General features: G+C 34.2%; 1 protein-coding gene across 3 annotated transcripts in view; it reads right to left on the bottom strand.

The window, feature by feature from the left end:
• Positions 1-21482, bottom strand: part of TDRD3 (tudor domain containing 3) — a 205222-nt gene that overhangs the window by 153671 nt on the left and 30069 nt on the right. For 2 of the 3 annotated variants that reach the window (XM_027846178.1, XM_027846179.1), the window contains exon 2: positions 1711-1795. In XM_027846178.1, coding sequence (XP_027701979.1) covers positions 1711-1795 — 85 coding nt within the window. Of the gene's footprint in view, positions 1-1710; positions 1796-21482 lie in introns of those variants that run through there. The other variant, XM_027846180.1, reaches the window with a different exon arrangement.

The following is a 21482-nucleotide window of genomic DNA, read 5'->3' as shown; positions in this document are numbered from 1 at the left end:
GGAAGTTATCAGAGTTTCAGAAAACAGCTCTACTTTTTAATCTTTCTAAAAGTCAACAATCTAATTCAAAAAATTACACACAAGCAGTTTAGCAATTCAAATAGCTACTCTTTATATTTAATTAGAAATGAACCCATTATAAAATTCACACATAATAATAATGGATGAAATCTATATCCTAAGCCATGTTTGACTGAGAGATACAGCACCTATCACTATGTATACAAAGCACAGAACAAAACCTATGGAATAACAGGGCACTTGTTATAATGGGATATTATCATCATACAATTATATTTCATGTTTAAACAACTTATGGAAACATAATTTCACCTATGTGAAAATAGCAAAAAAAAAAAAACACCACCCCACAAAAAAAAAAAATAATAAACAGTAATTAGTGGTGCAGGACTATTCCCAAAAAGAAAATGCAATGTTAGGACATATCTAACAGCACAGCACAAATACAGCATAGTAAATATGAAATAAAAAAATCTCCATCTATAGTCTTCATCATGCAGACTCTTTGGTTTTGACCTCTTTTGCCCTTTTTCCTAAAGCCCTTAGGAAATAGTGGGAATTGGATTGAACGTATTTAACACATAGATGGGGGAAGAAACTACAGGAATTAAAATTATTTAGTTAACTAAATAAGATGTCTTAAAAGTGAGAACTTGGTATGACTCAATAATTTACTTTTTACTGCTTCTTATTATTAGTTAGAAGATGATGAATAGAAACTACCATATGAATTAAGTACAGAATAAAAGAAATTAATTTAAGGGAGGGGAGAATGGAATATTTAGCTAGGATAAGGATGAATATGAATGCTACTATGCTACGAAATAAAGACTCAAGAGTAATTTTGGAATCGTATTCCTTTAAAATCTTTAATAAAAGGATATCTTCCTATCTTTCCTTCCCTTGCCATTTATTTAAATTTTATATACTTTAATGTTATAGTCAGTTTCCTCCTCTATATCCAGAAATTCTATTATACCTTTTTTTCATCAAAAGGGAAAAGGTTTTGTAAATATTAATTTTTTATGTATTTTGCTACCAAATTTTATCACTTTTTGATTTTTGAAAGCACAAAAATAATGACCCACAGATATAAGAACATTATTGATTAACTACTGATGAAAATGCAGCAAAAATAACCCTAACAAGGGCAAATGTAGGCTCCTCAAAAATGAATAGATTCTTTAAATTTCCTTTTCAGATCCTAGAACTTTTCAGAAGAAATCAAATTCTGAGGCATTTCCTGGAATATCTTCTAAATATAAGTTCCAAATAAATGGCACTGGTGTAGTAGGTTTCAACCCATATTATATATCTACAATAAATGTTACAACATCTATAACTAATCACCTGATTCAGAATTAAGTTGCTACATTTTCCTCTTGCTGGTGGATTCTACATAAAATACGTTCAAGAAACATCAATCAATTCCTGATGAAGCTGGATATTCTGAGATTTAAGAGTTAGATACCAAAATAAATAAATGACGTGTTTAAAAACTAGAATCATTCTCCATTAAAGTCATCAAATAATATTTATAAAGCACCTTGCAAACTTTAAAGTACTATGTTAATGTTAACTATCATTATCATAAAATACTATGTTTTGATTCATTATTCCTAAATATGGTATTTGGATTAAGCAGGTTAACAGAAAAATCTTGCAGAAAAATTTATAAATATAACCTACATTGAGGGCAATCAGGATGATGTCATTTATATTGACTTTGTCAGGAGAACTTTTGCAGGCTTCAATTCCTTCATCTGAAAGATACCTGTTAAAAAAGAAAAATGCTTAATGTGGCAGTAATTAAATTAAAACAACAAAAAAAGAAAAACCATATTGCAGTTCATTTTACCAACAGAAAAAATTCCATCATGAATTGAATCTATGAAAGAGAAAAACATCTCCTGTTTTACTCTGTTCATTCACTAGAGCACAGGTTCTTCAGCTGGGCTTCATGGGACAGATCTCTGGACACCCATGAACTTGGATGGGGGGAGAAAAGTCTTTACTTCAATATAACTGGTTTCCTTTATAATCCTATGAGTTATATTTTTATGTATTTAAAGACATTATTCTGAGGAGTTCAGAGGCACCAACAGACTTCCAAAAAAGTTCTTGACACAAAAACTGATTAAGGACTCCTGCCCCAAAGTAAAATGCATAGTGCATATTATTCTATGATAATCATAACAATAACAAAAATAGAATTACCCAAATGCTTTCTGAGGAAATTTATTAATACACTGTTATATTTCTTTGGCAAAGTTTTAAGCATCTCCAAGGAAAAAATACATACAGTATCAAGCACTGTATCAACCATTTATTATTCTGTCTTACAGTATACTGCTCTAAAGCAGAGCTTCTTTACCTTTTCTGTGTCATTTAACTCCTTTGGCTGTCTGGTATAACCTATGGATTCCTTCCCAAAATAATTTTTGAATGCATAAAATAAGATTAGAAAGGAGACAAACTATATGGGAATACAATTGTTAAAATGTTGTGTTGTTTTTTTTTTAATAAGTTCATGGACTCCAGGTTAAGAACCTCTGCTCTCAGGAGACAAAACAACTCATTAATGTGCACTTTTTAAGCTTAACTAATCTTTGAACCAGGATTATTACTTTTGCTACTTCCCTACAGTAGTTTTCTTAAGTGTCATTTTCATAAGTACCCTGAATAAAATTACCTTTGTGTGTACCAGGGAGAGCAATTTCCTTAGCATCTTTAAAGCATATTTGCTGGTTGAAAAAAGGTATTGGGAATCCCTTCTTAAATGCTTCTGAGGAAGGATGATGAATAGGAAACAATATTCAGAGAGAAGAAAAATATTGAGAGGACATGTCAATGGGCAGGTAATTTGATTTTTAAAAAAATAGTGGATAATAAGGAGTTAGATTGTTTGAGTGAGATTAGAAGGAAAGGTGATCAGCAAAATGACCAGGGAACACAAGAATCTGTAGTCTGTTAGGAAAATTGATTAGAATAGGGTGCTACTGAGATTACAGTTGCAGGGACGACGAGTATTATAAGTACAATGCAAATGGGGAAGGGAGGTAACAGAGCCATCTAGGAGGAACAGCAGGAAACAATGCTCCAAATAACTACTCCAAACAGATTAACCAGACCAAATCCTGATGAAGAAACCCAGAAAAAGTCAGAGTGCCCTTTGTCTGTCTCAGGTCAGCATAAGAAGATGGACAGAGAGGTCGGCTGACAATCGGGGCTGTATAGGGCTCCTGCATCCAAGGAAAGACTTGGCACCAGGACAAAAGAGGGTCCCCATACTGGAGTACCCCCAAAACCAGCCCCATACCAGTGTGTTAGGTACAGATGCCAACTGGCAGCTTTGTTGTATCCTACCCAGTTCTGGGTCACAGATTCAGGGAAGAATGAAAAGAGGATCTGCCCAAGGTGGGGGTGGTGGGTGTTTGGTGAGGGGAAGGAGGAGGTATTCTTGGGCAAGGAGTTCCTGGGTTATGTACCAAGAAAGGAGAAAGTTCAGAAGCAGTAGTCTGGATCAGACCAAAGGATCAGAGCAGAATCTGTTCCAGCATCTAGCAAAGTGAGCAGAAAAATAACCAAGGCAGGAATCCCAGACCAAAAGGGAGCTTAGAGAACTTCTTAGCTGCAGTTTGGCCAGATCATGAAGTACACAGAGGGAAGTAATAAAATATAATTCAATAGTTGAAGCTATTCAATTGCTATATGATTTCCTCCATGTAAATACACCCACCTATGCCTTTACATCATCTTCAACTCTCATGCATGTCCTCCCACAAAACCTACAAAGAGGGTCCAACCAAAATGCTGGGGGAGAAGGGGTCTTTCTCTAAATTTCTGAATTTAGTACTATGCTGTAGTCTATTCACCTTCCAAGGGCCATGGGTGAAGAGTGACTTTAATTTTTGAAGGTGTATAGCATCTCATGACTTACAGCCAGACAGCATCATCAAAAAAATAAGAAAGTTAAAAGATGGACCCAGTTGTCCATAGGGTACAGCAGCAAGGCAGATGGCACTCTATCTTCTTTGGTGTCATTTCCATTGATAATACCATATCAGTTTCTGATGTTCAAGCATTTGACATTTCTAAGAACTTTGACTTTAGAATGGCAAGAACTTCTTTTCTAGGTCTTTAGTAGTTGTGGCTGCTAAGGAGCAGGACCAGGAGAATATAAAGAGCAATAACATTATCAAGTTGAACAACTTTGAGAGACTTAAGAGCCCTTACCAATGCAATGAATAACAACTATTACAGAAGAATGATGATGAAGCATGCTTCCCATCTGTTGACAGGTGACAGATTCACAATTCAGAAAGACACAACTTTTTGGACATGGCAAATGTGTGGGTTTGTTTTAAGAAATATTCCTATTTCTTGCAATCACTGTGTTTTTCTTTTTGTGATGGGAGAGGGAGAAGACACAGGGAAGGTGAGGGGTGAAAGTAATAACAATACTTTCCAAAGAAAAGATATAGTGTAGTTGAGCAAACTAACTCTAATCTGATCTCTTTTGTAAATTGACATACACACAATTGATAAGGAAACAGACTTTAACAGAGACTATCTTACCTAAGAAACAAATGGAAATTGACACAAACTGTGGTTGATAACTCAATCCCCCTAAAGGTTGCCAAAATGTTAACGTTCTTAACTTTTTCTATGCTACCAAGATTGGAGTAATACCAAGTGTAATACTTAATTCCACTTCATTCTTACGTCCAAGACTGGACCAGCCCACATACCTAAGCTAATGGTTAGTCCTCACTATAAAAGGAAGCAATAATGAACCTTACTAGATCAAACGCAGTACCCTAATTTTTCTAATATTCCGACTCCTGTAAACTTAACTCTTGCTTTCTTTTATAATTTTTGATCTAACTCTTGTACTCAAATTTTAATAAATTGATACATCCAAATTTGACCCTCAACTCCAAACTCAACTTTTTGAACTCCGATTCCAGACGGGTAACAGCTATACTTCCTGGATCTGACTATTTCTGAAATCTATAAATTCTGCCTTGTGGCCCCAACCCTAGGCTGTGATTCCTACATGCTAACTAGTCTGCATGTTTAGTTATAACTCTTAGAATATTATATTCCATGATAACATCAACCTATAAGTCCCTTCCTGCCTAAGTTTCAAGTTTGGTTTCAATTATTCAGTCAACCAACAAGCATTTAAAAAGAAATTATTACACATTAGACACTGTAACTTTTGGGGATACAAGGAAAAAGAAAAAATATCTCTACTCTCAGGGAGTTTTCAAGCTGGTAAAGGAGACAATATGTACATAGATAGGCATACACAAAATACATATAAAGTAGATTCAATACTGCCTTAGAGGGATACGTACTTAGCAACTGCAGGGGACTGAGAAAAACCTAATTTAGAAGGTGATACTTGACTAAGACTTGAAGGAAGTTAGGTATTAAAGAGGCAGCAATGAAGAGGGAAAGCATTCCATTGCAAAGGGGACAGCCCTTACAAAGGCATGGAGGTGGGAGAAAGCAAGTGGGTCAACATGGTTAGATCATAGAGGGCATGGAGGGGAGTAATACATTAAACGACTCAAAAGACAGGAAGGGGCCAAGTTAATGCCAGAGTTTATATTTGATTCTACATGTAACAGGGAGCCAATGGAGTTTAAAGGGGCGAGGGGTGCGGAGGCTTTAGGTCAGATCTACACTTTAAGAAAATCATTTTGACAGCTGTGTAGAGGATGAATTGGAGTAGGGAAAAGCTTAAGGTAAAGAGAACAGGTAGAATGCTATTGGAAGAGCCCAGCTGAGAAGGAATGAGAGGCTAATAAAGTGGGGTAGTGGCTGTGAGAATGGAAAGAAAGGGACACACAGGAGACTTATGAAGATAAAAACAAGATTTAGCAACTTATTGGTCTGCTTCAAGTTTGGTAACTTTGTTAAAACCACTGTTTCTGATAATCTCTTAGTCCTAAATTATCAGAAATGGGTAAGCAGAAGAAATTATAACAAGTCTGATGACATTTAGTGTTTACATAAAAGAAATTCATCTATAGGGATCAAATATAACTTATTGTTCACAGTATATTTAACAACAAATTATTAAAAGGAAATCTGACATATATTGATTGCTCTGAAGACTGATGAAAAAGGAATGAAGTAAGTTCTCTGAAATTCAGGAGGTGAAGGTTGTTGTTTGTCCTTCCTTCTCAAAGAGGACCAGGACATCAGGAAGGTGATGACATGACTTGCAAGTAAATTGGTTTTAAGTGAGGGAGGGCTGTGCAAAGTCACCAGCCTCACTCTCTCCTCTGGAGCCATCTGGGTACTGCAGCCAGATATGGATCAGAACGACTGAAGATGGCACAGGATACAGTGGGAGGTGAAGGTAATAGTGTTCTGGACAATCAAATAGTCTCACAAACAGAAAACCTGCCTTCTATTTACCACAGAATAAAATAATTTTTGCAATGTTTCTTGATCCAGACCGGTGATTTCATTAACATAAACAACTACCAATGAAGCAAACTCCCTTAACTAATGCAGATAAGCAAATTTCCCCAACTTGGAGCATTAAGGAGCTACCTGAATGTAAGTGAATTACCTAGGGTCATACATACAGCATGTGTGGGAAGCTGAATTTAAACCCAGGTTTTTTCTGACTTTCAGGCCAATTCTCTCTATTCACTACACCACACTATCTCTTAGTGCTCACGTGACTAGGCTTTCTACATGATAAGTGAACATTTAGAGTAGGTGAACCTTAACATAACTTTTAATTATTATAAAATCCTCATCAGATTATATTAAATCATGACATTTTAATACATTTCCTGTGAGCACTAGCCAATTTCTCTATGTCCCAAACAAGTAAACTAAGTAACTATGTATTCAAACAATTATCCACAACCAAATACATGTTTTATCCCTATGTATTTTTTTTTAATGAACAGGATATCAGTAAAGTAAGCAACACATCAAAAAATGTAGTTTGCTTAAATTTGCTTGACATACTATGAGCAAGATGATAATATCTTGATATCGGAAAAAAATGGAAAATATATTAGTATCAATGAACTGTACCAAAGACATATACCTATGCATACACACAGCCACACTGATTAACATAACTAAATATTTAATTTTGAGAAATCCCACAACAAGAATTCAAAGGTTTTATTTAAAATGCTTGGGGGCAGCTAGGTGGCGCAGTGTATAGAGCACTGGCCCTGTGGTCAGGAGGACCTGAATTCAAATCTAGCCTCAGACCAAACACTTGACAAGTACTAGCTGTGTGACCCTGGGCAAGTCACTTAACCCCAACTGCCATAAAAAAAAAAATTAAAATTAAAATGTTTGTTAGATAAAATACTTGACATTAGGTAACAAATATGTCTATCCCTTTATAAAAGACACAAGGGAAGAAATCTCCAAACAAATGAATATTCCAAAAGAAGAAATTATAGTGGGGTAAAAATAAGGCTTTACTAGGTTTAGATATTGTCAGCTGAATGATATACAAACATATACACACAACTCTGTTTAATTTCAAACTGTACCCTAAAAACTTGAGAGCTTCCCTGGAAATATTCTATATTAAGTACATACTACCATGTACTTGTCAAAAAAAACATTTAAAAAGAGACCAAAAAAACATTATTTCATGTATTACATACAGTCTTTCTATCTCTTCCCTTTAAGAGATGCAGAGCACAGGGATTATAGTTCTACTGCCATAAATTACAAATAACCATAAAGAAAATCTTCCTTTGAGAGATTCTGCAAGTCTATCATTTTCACATAATTAAAGACTAAATAGAAATGAACTAAAACAGAAATTTATTTACCAGTTAAAGCTGGGGTTTTGAGTTGTTTGAATAAATGCTTAAAATCCTAACATTTTCAGTAAACAAATCAATAAGCTGTAAAATGAAAAGAAAAACATACAAACCTGCTTAAAGATAAAAAGCAATGCCAATAGAAAACTTATATTAAAACAAGAATAAGAAAAATCAAAGAACAATATTCATCAGCACTACTGTTGTCATCAGAAGAGAAAGCAACTTAAAACTGGAGACAGCAGCCTGATTTGATCCCTGTGCACACTTGTAATCAGGGACCTTGAGAAAGAGGTTCCAAGTGACTACAGCTTTCTAATCAGTTTTCATGTGCAGTCTGAGTCGAGTGCCCAAGAGCAGGGAGTCTAAGGAGGAAACTTACCCTAGAGAGGTCTTGTTTAGTAAAACAGCCAGCAAAAGCATAAGTTTTTTTTCCTCCCTGGTGGAGTTTTTGGAACAGCTGCAATCCAAATCTAATCATTATTCTTCCGACCTAAAAATATATCTGAATATATTTTACTTTATAAATAAATGTCAGGAATCTAAAGGTAGTTGCCAAATGCATTTTTATGTGACTCAATGAACTAATATTTTAAAATCTAACTTTAATTTCAAATTACAAGATTTTGAATCACCTTATCTTAATGTTCAAACAAGTTCAAACAGTTTCATGGAAAGCATTTTTTCCCTTAAAAAATTTTTAAAAATTAATTTTCCCTCTGACATACTTCCTTTAATAATTCTGAACAGCTTTCTCTTTGCCTTACGCTCTCATGTATGGATTAAAAACAATCATAATTCTCCAGCTAAGTTTTTCCTCAATTAAATAGTAAAAAGTGCACAGAACAAAACAGGGATTTAATAAAGGCTTGTTGAATTGAACTAATTAAATGAACGAAATTTGACTGCCCAAAGTTTCTTCTGACAGTATTCTAGCTACTTTCTTAGGAAATTTTAGTGGTTTCTTAATGAACTGTTAAAATCAGATTCAAAAGACAGTATATGTCATTTGGATTCTAGATAGCTACATCAAAAAATTCCATTTCTGTCCTACACCCATTCACTATCTAAAATGTACATTTTCTGTTCTTACTTAACATCATGCTAATACATTTTTTACCCTTGTCTAACCATGCCACCCTCCACTCCCATTCAATAAACTCCAGGAGTTCCCTATTATTTCCAGGATCAAATATAAAATCTTTTCTTTGGCTTTTAAAGTCCTTCAAAATCTTCCACCTTTCCAATATGTATCTAGGCCTCAAGCATTTTCATTGGCTATTTCCCAAGGTACATATCACAACAACAGCTGACTGTTTAAATAAGATGCTTTTTTTTGCTGTTCTTTTTATACAAGTGAAAACAATGTATTAAATAATGTTTACAGGCAGATCACACTTGAAAACCAAGAATCAAAAAAAAAAACTGAAACCAAGAATTAAAAAAAAAAAAAAGAAATTGAAATGGTAGCTAAGAATACAGAATAGTTTGTGACAGAGCTCACAGGATTTTATCATGCAGGTTTTAAGTGTCCTTTAGTTTATACCAGAATCTCTCCTATCAAGAATGGGTATTAAAGATTTGTAATAATACAAATGTAGACTTAACTACCGTCCTATTAAAAGGCATATAGGTGTTTTCATTTCCCTGAAATTATAAATGCATCTTTCATCACTCCTCGGTTTCTTTCCTCAAGTAAAACAAATGGAAGCCCATCAAACTAATTGAAGGATAACTAATTTGGAAACAGAAGGATTATCTCCAACAACAATTCAGATTCACATACTGCTTTAAGGTCTGCAAAGTGAGCTGGGTAGAATGATTATTGTTATCCCCATTCTGCAGAACAGAGACCCTGAAGAGATTTAGTAACTGCTCAGATTTACAAGAAAGTAAAAGTCTCAGAATGGATACTCAAGTCCCTTGACACCAATGCTAGAACTCTTTCAACTGGGCTTTGGTACTAAAAGTCATATGTGTGTATGTACATGATTATAATGTGGAATTGATGTAATTGATATAATGCTATTCTTAGGATACACGTTACAAAATAATATTAGGACAGTACCTTAGTCTAAAATCATTGGTTCCCCCTACTGAAAAACCCTTAACAGTACTTGATCAATAGTCATCATGTGGGGAAGCAACTCCTATAATAGAGAAACAATCAGCCATCTCCACCAACTGCTAAGCAAAGTCCACTGACAGAGCAGACAAGACAGACTAGTTGAAGTAGCAAGGCAACCTGAGGGAGGGACATAAGACATGAGCTAGACAAGTCAGCCTCCACCACCTTGCATACTATCTGCTGTCAGACTGATAGAAACAGCCAGAATTCTGAACCCAAGAACCTTCAGAATGTCAATACTTCTAATCCAGCGTCCTCAGCCTCATCTTAGGAAGCAGCCTCTGTGGAGATGCTGTTGTTGTTGTTCAGTCATTTTCAATTGAGTCTAATTCTTCATTAAAATCCCATTTGGGATTTTCTTGGCAAACATACTGAAATGATTTGCCATTTCCATCTCCAGCTCATTTTACAGATGAGGAAACTGAGGCAAATAGGGTTAAGTGACTTGCCCAGGGTCACAAAGCTAGTGTCTGAGGCCACATCTGAACTCAGGTCTTCCTGATTCCAGGCTCAGCGCTCTATCCACTGTACCATCTAGTTGCCCCTGTGCTCATGCAGCATGGCAACTATTGCAGGTGCTATAGCAGGGGTAGAGAACCTGCAACCTCAAGGTCACATGTGGCCTTTTAGGTCCTTGAGTACAGCCTTTTGATCAAGTTGAAGTTTTATAGAACAAATCCTTTTATTAAGAGGATTTGTTTCTGTGAAGTTTGGATTTACTCAAAGGGCTGCACCCGAGGACCTAGAGAACCACATGTGGCCTTGAGGCCACAGGTTCCCCACCCCTGTTGTGACTACAGCTACTAAAGACCCAGGAAAAGTTCCTGTTGCCAAAACCCTTGGCACTGTCAAATGGTTCAATATCAGAAACTGATATCACTCTATCAGTAGAAATAACATTAAAGAGGCATTACCATCACTTTGCTGTTATACCCTAAGGACCATGGAACTTTTCCATCCTCCTTGTACCTGAAACCTTCATATGTGTTTTCTCGCCATTAGAATGAGAACTCCTTGAAATCAAGCACTATCTTACTTTTCTATTTTTATTCCTAAGGATTAGAACAGTGCCTTGAATATGGCAAGTGCATAATAAGTGCCTTATTCATTTATTCATCCTTATAGAAGGTTTAACCATTTTCCAGAGCCCACCACTCGCTCGACACACCCACATCCTCTCCAGCATTTATCATTTTCCTTTTCTTTCATGTTAGCCAATCTGATAGGTGTGAGGTGATACCTCAGAGTTGTTTTAATTTGTATTTCTCTAGCACTTTTTCATATGACTACTGATAGTTTGATTTCTTCTTCTGAAAGCCACCTGTAAATTACTTTCAAAATAAGATTTATTCTACTCAGCAGTAAGATCTCTTTAAAAATTTATGGATTCTAAGTATTCAGTTTTTGTGGTTTATATGTACACAAATTTTAAATTACTTCAGTCATTCATTTATCTTATATTAAATTACTACTACAGAAAATCTATTTTAATTGTATTGTAGGTCTAGTCTTTCCATTTTATTTGTCACAATGATGGGAAAACTAGACATAAAAAACCATAAGAAAATCACTGTGGTAAATTTAGCATTATTTTTAAATAGGTTTCATAAAGTTTATAATCTTCACAAAGACTGAGCTACAATTTCACCTAACTACACCACAGAGTGACAGTTAGACAGAAATTTGATATTTTTTCATTGAAAAAAAAGTTACAAGTCTTTGAAAAGAATAAGTGACTATCCTAAACAATTATGATAAAATAAATACAAAGTAAAAGTTTTTAGAGTAAATAATAAATTTTAATGAAGTATCTATGAGTAAAAGTAAGCCCCTAACTTTATAAGCATTTAAACTAACTTTAAACTTAGAAAACAAAAAATCAGAATGGTTAAGAATTCTGTAGAGATGCAACACCTGAAGATGCCACTGGGTGACAGCCTTGTCACACAAATAAAAATAAGCACTGTTTCTTACACCATTTTGAAACTAAAACTTTTGGAGTCTGCAAAAACCTAGCTTTTATGGCTTCAAAATATTTTCATGAGTGTATGTCTGTGTGTGTATGAGAGAGACAGACAGACAGACAGGAAGAGGGGGGAAGAGGAGAGAAAAGAAAAGAGAAAAGACTAGGCTATGTTTTGGTGACTAATATAAAGGCCTCTAAAATGTATTTAATAAAGGTTTCTAAACTTAAATAGAAAAATTGAAATATACAAATACAGATTAGTTTCTATTAGTATAGCCCTACTTTTGCAATTAGAGAATTTAAATATTATTAAAGAACAAAGTATATTACAAAATTGATTCTATTTTAATCTACAATGCTTCTATTGAGCATTTCTAATATTTTATCATCAGATATTATTCTATCAAGACAAATAAAAATGTGTGGATTATAAGCAAATAGCCAAGTTGGAAGATAGGTTTCAAAACCATAAATCTCAAACTTAAAAATTCTATGATCTCAGAAAGCAGTATATTAAAAAGACTTCCCTGAGCTAATGAAAAAGTTATTAACTTCAAATGTAAACACATTCACTAAAAACACAAAACAATTTCATAAACTGTAACTACTGTGATCATGTAACATTTATTATGTATCTATTAGGTGCTAGAAAAAAATATGTGAGTTCAATAATACCTGTCACATGCTATATTATGAATAGGTAATTATTAACTTTATTCTGAAATTTAAATATTTAATATGAATGTCTAGTCTATATTTCTATTTTGTTGCTATGCTAACTTTTTCTCAATCTCAACTTCTTTATTCTGTCAATACAAAGTTGCTGCTGAGATCCTGTTTATTTCATTTAAATAGTTTACTAGTTTTTAAGGTTTCAAGTTTCTCCATAGCAAAAGTGTTAAACAATTTGTTATACACTTCATCAGTAGTTTCAGATGTTAGACCATTCATCAAGTCAACAGGCTCACTTGATTCTCACTATAGTACTGTAATATCACTTCTCTCTGAATTAATACCATTAAATCCCATTTACTGTTATAACAAAATGTTATAATGAGTGTTATAACAAAGGCATTCTTCCAAGGAATAAACTTGTTTAGATTGCATAGTTCAATTAATGAGTAAAATGCTATGAATAATGAATATTATTAAATTGAATATGAATCAACTATAACGCCTAAAGTTTGAAAAAGTATTCTCATGAATGGTATGACAAAATATTCTAATATGATCTTAAGAAAAAGTTTCCTAATTTAGCACAACTTACAAATATTGTGGAAAAGGATCCTAAAATAAATTAAATATTTATACTGATATTAAATATCAGAATATTTTCTGGGCCTTCAAAGAAAGAACAGAATGAAACATTAGCCAACAAGATAGATTTTGTTCAAAAGGTTCTTTACTAAGAAATGAGTTAGCGTAAGATACAGATTTCCTAATTTCACTTGTTTCAAAAATTTCAAGAAGAAAATTTAGAAAGTTGGGTATAATTTGCACAATTTTTTCTAATGCCTCTACTTTTTCATAATTTAATGACAACTTCCACTGTAATGTGCTCTTAAAAAACAATAAGGTGTGCCATCTTCTTTGCAAAATTAGATTACCATAGTCACAAAATGCTTCTTCCTACTGTCTCTTCACCTCTCTACCTCTGTCAAAACTATTACTAAAAATATTAATTAACTAGTGACCAACTGCTATGGCCTCAAGTCTAGCTAGCAATAAATAAATCAGAGGCATAGACAAAAAAATATTTATAGTCTCTTGGCAGTCTCTGTTCTGATGAACTGCGAATATGGAGAACAAATATTACAAACATGCATTATATCTTCCTAGATGCAGCTAGTGTGTCACTGGAATCAGGAAGACTTGAGTTTAAATCTGCCCTCAAATACTTACTAGCTGTTTGACCTAGGCAAGTCGTTTAACTTTTGTTTAACTGAGTTTCTTCGATTGTAAAAATAATAATAATAATAATAATAGCATCTACACCACAGGGTTGTTATGAGAATCAAATGAGATAATATTTGTAAAAGGCACAGGGCCTGGCACATGGTAGCACTATATAAATGCTTATTCCTTTCCCCCCTAATATAATGGTTATATTTAAATAAAAAAAATAAAAAAGCAAATAAAACTAGCCAGTCTCTTAAATATGCAATTATTCAATGCCTTCAATGCATATATTTTTATTAAAATACTATAACCATTTTGCTCATATGGCTAAACATTCATTTATAGCTTTAATTCTGGTATACTTATATATGACCTAAGACATGAAATACGTCAATGTTACATGAAATAATGAATTTGGAATAATAGACAGGAGTAAATTTTAACCTCTTTTGAAAATTCTGAAGATATCTGTACCATATTGTATCACTTAATGAATTCAAGTCATGGGAAAAGATATCAACAGAGTATTATTTTAAAATAACTGAAATAATATAGCATATTTAAGATAAAATAATACCTGTTGTTTTCATTTTAATATAGCTGGACATATAATTTTTAATGTTAGATTCTGGTTTTAAAACAAATTTTTGTCAACTGAACTTGTAATTGAATTTTCTCAATCAAGTAGAAAACGGAAAAAAGGTTATGTTAAAATGATAAGTAATGCCTGTTCTAATAATCAATATTACCAACTGTTTCTTTTTTAAGCACAAACTTAAGTCCCAATTAAATCTTACTCAAGGCTTTTCTTACAATTAAAATGTTTTCAGAAAGGCTTATGTCTAAAATTGAAATCTCTTTCATCAATTTTCCTCCATCAAATTTCCTCCACTTTATATAGTGTGGTAAGCCAGGTTGATTACTATGACCATTTCTTTAAAGTGAGTTGATCATTAATATGTACAATGTTCACTACCTTCCCAAACAATCTGCACTTTCTCTCTTCCTTCATCCAAAAACAGCTACTCAAAAGAATCTTAATTATTCCATAACCTGAAGTTTTTAAAGTTTTAAAATTCAGATAGGGGAAAAATGAGATGTTTTTATTAAGTAATGAAATGGTTGCTAACATTTCATTCACGCACATTTGGCACTTATATGTATACCACATGCTTCATGCAATATTCACATCTTCATTAATCTAATTCATAAGAAAATCCTCCATATGCTCTTAATTAAAAGGGAGGTAGTGAAGCATTTCTCATCAAGATATCCTACATATAAAAAATTATGGACTGTTACAGATTAATAAAACTTTAACATTTTATGGGGAGGAAATCTTTACCACTTTTCCAATTATACCAAAGAAATAAATATCAAAAGCAAGAAATGTACATAAAAATCATATACTTCTTTGTATAAGAATTCTGTCAAGAAATAAGGTGTGTGTATTCCTAATTAGGGGTTCTGCTGTGGCAGTAGCACTGCCCCAAACATAAACTCCAATAAATAAAAGCAAGATTGGTGAAAGAAAGGAAAAAATGTTAAGCATGCCTATATAAAAATTAATTATGTTCCCCAAACTGCATTTTGCAGATGCATAAAAAATAAGTTTCTGTGAATTACACTAAATTAATTTAGAAAAATGTGACACTAATTTTGGCTGAATTTATGTCTATAAAAATAAAAAATTAAAAAAAAAAACACCATCTTGGTTTAAGTCATTCAATGGCACCTATCCTGTGCTGGCAAAATAGAGGTGAGAAAAAGAAAAATGAGAGGAGTAAAACATGAAAAAAAAAATGATTAAGATATGATGGAGGTCTTCAAAAGATTTATAGGCAATACTACATATACATAATGAAAATCTATTGCCCCAAAAAACAGAACTAAAAATCTACATGATAGACAATTGTTAGAGATACTATTTATTTTGTTCATTGTGAAGTGGCCTTTATCAGAAAGTGTGAGGGTAGAATGATACACAGATGCAAAAGAAAACTAAATGAAACTAAAAACCTTAAACTTAAGTAATAGAATATGAGGACTCTCTTGTCAAAGAGAAAGCAGCTAAAGGAGAAACAATTGCTTATTCTCCATCAAAGATGTAGATCTACACATGTCACATAAGAGATCATCCAGTAAGTATCAGAGGAATAAGACACCTAATTGTGGCTGATCACTCCCTGCTAAGGAGTACCGAAATAGCAACAATCCTCATGTTTCTACACCTCTCTGCAGCTAGGTGGCTTGAGTGCCAGGCCTGGAGTCAGGAAAATTCATCTTCCCAAGGTCAAATCTAGCCTCAGAAACTTAAACTAGCTGTGTGACCCTGGCACTTAACCCCGTTCACCTCAGTCTCCTCATTTGTAAAATGAGCTAGAGGCAGAAATGGCAAACCACTCCACTATCTTTGCCAAGAAAACCCCAAATGGGGTCACAAAGTTGGACACAATTGAACAACAAACACCTATCTTGATAATCTCCTTTCTACATCTTAGTTATACTGCTTTTTCATGGTTCTCCTCCCACCTATATGCTCCTTCTTGCATCTTGGATCTTTATCCAGGTCATGCCTACCAAATATGGATGTCTCCCAAGGCTCTGCCCTGTGCCCTCTTCTCTTCTCCTTTTATACTACTTCACTTGGCAATCTTATCAGTCCCATGAATTCAATTATCATCTCTATACAGATGGTTCTCTGATCTTCTTATTCAGTTCTAACCTCTCTGCTGGCGTCTATCTCACACTGGTTATTTTGTAGACATTTTAAATTCAACAAATCTTAAAGAATCCTTGGAACACTGAGCAGTTAAAGTGACAGAGCGAGCTAATGTGTATTAGAAGTAGAAGTTCCACCAAGTCTTCTTGACCCCTGGGTATCTCTTCTATCCACTACCCCAAGCTGTGAATTATATAGCCATTCTCTTAAATGGTGATTTTTCTTAAATAGTAGCAATGATGGCCTTAGAAGGGAAATGAGGTCACAGACTGAGAATAATGGATAGGTTTAGGAGAACTGAGCAATAAAGAGAGAGAGATACCAGGAAATTATAGTCAAATAAATTTTAGAATTCTTAATCCTGGAAGTAGTCTTTGTGGGTAAGATTGAGGGTATGAGCATCCTTGGGTTTAGCTGGAGTAAAGGACTAGGTGAGATTGAAAAACTGGGAACCTAGGGTTTTTGAGAGAACATTGTTCCCTTGATGTTGAAGACCCTTTGGTTTCCTCTTCATTGGTGGTGAATTCATTCTTTTCATTTTTGATGCTGGTAATTTGATTTTCTTTTTTTTTTTTAAATCAAATTAACCAAAGATTTATCTATTTTATTAGTTTTTTTCATAAAATCAGCTTAGTTTTATTTATAGGTTCAATAGTTTTCTTGATTTCAATTTTATTAATCTCTCCTTTGGTTTTCAGTATTTCTAATTTGGTATTTATTTGGGGATTTTCAATTTGTTCTTTTTCTAGTTTTTTAAATTGCATGCCCAATTCACTGATCTTTTTTTCTCTATTTTATTCATGGAAGTATTTAGAGATATAAAATTTCCCCTAAGGACCACTTTCGCTGCATCCCATAAGTTTTCGTATGTTGTCTCATTATTGTCATTCTCTTGGATGAAGTTATTGATTATTTCTATGATTTGTTGTTCGACCCACTCATTCTTTAGGATTAGATTATTTAGTTTCCAATTAATTTTTAGTCTATCTTTCCATGGCCCTTTATTACATGTACTTTTTTATTACATCATGATCTGAAATGAATGCATTTAATATTTCTCCCATTTTTGCATTAGATTATGAGGTTTTTATGCCCTAGTACACGATCAATTTTTGTGTAGGTGCCATGTATCACCAAAAAAAAAGGTATATTCTTTCTATCCACATTCAGTTTTCTCCAGAGGTCAACCATATTTAACTTTTCTAAAATTCTATTGATCTCCTTAATGTCTTTCTTTTTTATTTTGTGGTTAGATTTATCTAGTTCTGAGAGGGGGAGGTTGAGGTCTCCCACTAGTATAGTTTTGCTGTCTATTTCTTCCTGAATCTCCCTTAACTTCTCCTTTAAGAATTTGGATGCTATACCAAATGCTGCATATATGCTGTGTAATGATATTACTTCATTGTCTATGGTACCTTTTAGCAGGATGTAGCTTCCTTCCTTATCTCTTTTAATTAGATCTATTTTTGCTTTTATTTTGTCTGAGATCAGGATTGCTACCCCTGCTTTTTTTACTTCAGCTGAAGCATAATATATTCTGTTCCAGCCTTTTACCTTTACTCTGTGTGTTTAAAGACCCTGTGGGAGAAAGGAGCCTGGGGAAAGAAGGAGATAGCATTTATTAAGTGGCAGGCACCGTGGTAAGCACTTTAAATATATAATCTCATTACATCATATTTGTTGCTAATAACAGTTCTGTGAGGTAAGTGCTCCATTTTACAGTTGAGGAAATTGAGGCATACAAAAGTTGAGTGATTTGCTCAAGACCACACAACTAGTAAGTGTCTGAGTCTGAATTTAAACTCAAAACTTCTTGACTCTAAGTCCAGTACTCTGGACACTGTGTCTATCACCCAGCTGCCTCTAAGTATAAAGTATAAAGGCAGGAAGTTGGGGTAAATAGGAACACTGTGAGCCAGGTACTAAACAGTGTCAAATGTAACTGATGGCTTTAAAAAGATTAGGAGTGAGAAAAGACCATCAGATTTTGGCACTTAAAAGTTCATTGTTAACTTTGCAGACAGCAGTTTCAGTTGAATGGAAAAGTTTTAAAGAGCTAGATTGCAAAAGATTGAGGGGAGTAAGGGAGTGAGTAGGAAGACGCAAGTGGAGGCAGCGAATGCAGACAAGGAGTTTTCAAGGAGTCTGACTTCCTAGAACTGAATATTTCTGTACAGCGATCTTCAAAGGAGAAAAAATTCCTAGAAAAATCCCCAGATTAACATGCGTTTAGAGGATATGTTACATAAAATTAGAAGGAAGCATGACCATCTGGATAATGTCTTTCTGCAAAATTAATTCATCTTTTAGTCAATGAAAGTCTGAAAGAGTCTCAAGATCCTAATAATAAATTTCTTATATACAAGTCTAGCCTCCAAGTCACACCTTGCAAAGTATGCAACAAGTGTTAAATTTGTGCAGCCTGCAATGATGTGTTGCTAATTTTCCAACCATTTCTTTTCATATTTTGCACAGGGCAATAAATCTGGGCTACATAAAGACAACCTTTCTGTAATTTCTGGTGGCAATGAACTAATCCTGAATGGCTTTCATAAACCTGCCATATCTACAAGCAAATCCAAATTACCCAGCCATTTCTTCAGTGCATTTATGAACATATTATTGGTTGAATTTACATAGATATTATTGTTACTTATTATTATTATTATTATTGTTGTTGTTTGTTGGATAAATGACTAAATGACGGCTTTTCCTAAATGTTTGCTTAAATGTTCAGTGCTCCATAAACATTATATGAGAGATTGATATCTCTAAGTCCCAGAGTCTTCCTACAATCCTTCTTATAATCTTATAATCAAAGTCATATTGGCAATCAGGTCCTAGAGATTAATCCACAACTAATTTATCAATTAGATTGAGAACATCCTGAAAGTTTACTAGTTCTGGTATGGGAATGAGACTCTTCTTACTATTTTCCTAAGAAAATACGGAGAAGAATTAATTCAGTTTTTCTGTTTTGCAGCATGATCATCATGACTGTCTAGCTAGCTTCCTATTTTTAGTACATTTAAAGATTTCTATTTTTTTTCTTTATAGTATCTTATGTCTCAAAAATGAACCCCTTTAAAGACTTAATTTTTTCTGAGAAGAAATACACCATTCTATAAAAGCAATTTAAAGGGTAATTTAATTCATGACCATTTGTGATCACTAACTTACACTTTAATTAAATACTGGATTCATAGTATTATCAATAATTTTAGTTAATTCCAATGCAATATTTTTACTACATCCATTTAACAAGGACAATCCAAATTATGCTATAGGAAAAACAAATATGAATAATTAGTACTCAAAAAAACTAATCTGTTTTTTAAGCATTTTTAAATGTAAACTGAAGTCTGAAAAAACAAGATAACCAAAACTAATAATTACTGAAGTAGAGTTCCAATAAACAGGAGGAGAAATAAAAACTCAAAAGCACACAGAAACCTAGAAAAACACATTCAGCCTCTCAATTCTGTAGTAATATACTCACATCAAATTTTAAAATCCTTTAGTTCAGTTATATTTTTAAACTATTACCTCAGTGGTTTAAATTCTACAATAATGGAAATAGTTAAGTTTTAAATGTTAAGAACTTGAAAAACCAAATACCTGTAAAAAATGGTTCTAAACAAACTCTCGAGCAGCAGAACCCACAAAAAGACAGAGTGAAACAAATTTCCAGCCCAAGACAACCTGGTTGGTTGATTAGAAAGGTCTATCATGCCGGGCTGGCAGAGAAACACAATTCAGCATAGGCATACAGGCAAAACAGGCCTCAGTGAACCTGGAGAAGGCCTCCAGGGACTGAATCACCGGCAGCTGTGGCAGTTTCCAGACTTCTCAACCCACAAATGTCAAGGACAACTTAGAAGGTCAGTAGGAAAAGTCTGTGACTGAAGTGAGAGAGAAGCTTGATCCCAGCCCCTGTCTTAATGCAGCTGTGGGTGGCGGCTGCTTCTGGAGCTTCCTGGCCCACAGACTGAGGAGGAATTGAGTGGCTGATCAGAGGGGGATTGCAGGGATCTCTCTGCTGGTGCTGAGGCAGGATTCTCTTGCTTTGCCTGTGCTTGGATCTGGGTCACAGTTCTGGGAATCAATCCTGGGGCAAGGAGGAGTGCTGGCAGGGTAGAGCATGTACCTTGGTGAAGAATGAATCCTCTTCACAGTCCCAAGGCAGAAAAGAGTGCTTGTGGTCACTCAAAGACCAGAGCACAGACCAGGACAGGAGTAAACACCTTTCCCTTGGAAGAATTGAAAACTTACAGGTCTCTAGAAGCATCTCTGAAAACAGCTGCATAAAACCCCTGAAGCTTGCAACAATACCTTCTCCACACTGGAAGCAGACCTCCACCTTAATAAAGAGTTTAAAACTCAAGTAATTGGCTGGGAACATGAGCAAACAGCACGAAGAAAGTCAGACCATAGAATCTTTTTTTGGTAACAAAGAAGATTAAAACATACAACCAGAAGAAGACAACAAAGTCAAAGCTCCTACACCCAAAGCCTCCAAGAAAAATATTCATTGGTCCCAGGCCATGGAAGAGCTCAGAAAGGATTTTGAGAAGCAAGTAACAGAAGTAGAGGAAAAACTAGGAAGAGAAATGAAAGCGATGCAAGAAAATCATGAAAAACAAGTAAACAGCTTGCTAAAGGACGCCCAAAAAAATACTGAAGAAAATAACACCTTAAAAAATAGCCTAACCTGAATGGCAAAAGAGGTCCAAAAAGCCAATGAGGAGAAGAATGGCTTAAGCAGAACTGGCCAAATGAAAAAGGAAATCCAAAAGCTCACTGAAGAAAATACTTCCTTAAAAATTAGAATGGAGCAAATGGAAACTAATGACTTGATGAGAAATCAGGACATTGTAAAACAAAACCAAAACAATGAAAAAATAGAAGACAATGTAAAAT

The sequence above is a fragment of the Vombatus ursinus genome, unplaced genomic scaffold, assembly GCF_900497805.2.
Source record: "Vombatus ursinus unplaced genomic scaffold, bare-nosed wombat genome assembly UNPS02015089.1, whole genome shotgun sequence".
In the NCBI taxonomy this organism is placed as follows: domain Eukaryota; kingdom Metazoa; phylum Chordata; class Mammalia; order Diprotodontia; family Vombatidae; genus Vombatus; species Vombatus ursinus.
The sequence above is the reverse complement of the archived record's forward strand: the minus strand, read 5'-3'. Positions and strand labels throughout refer to the sequence as shown.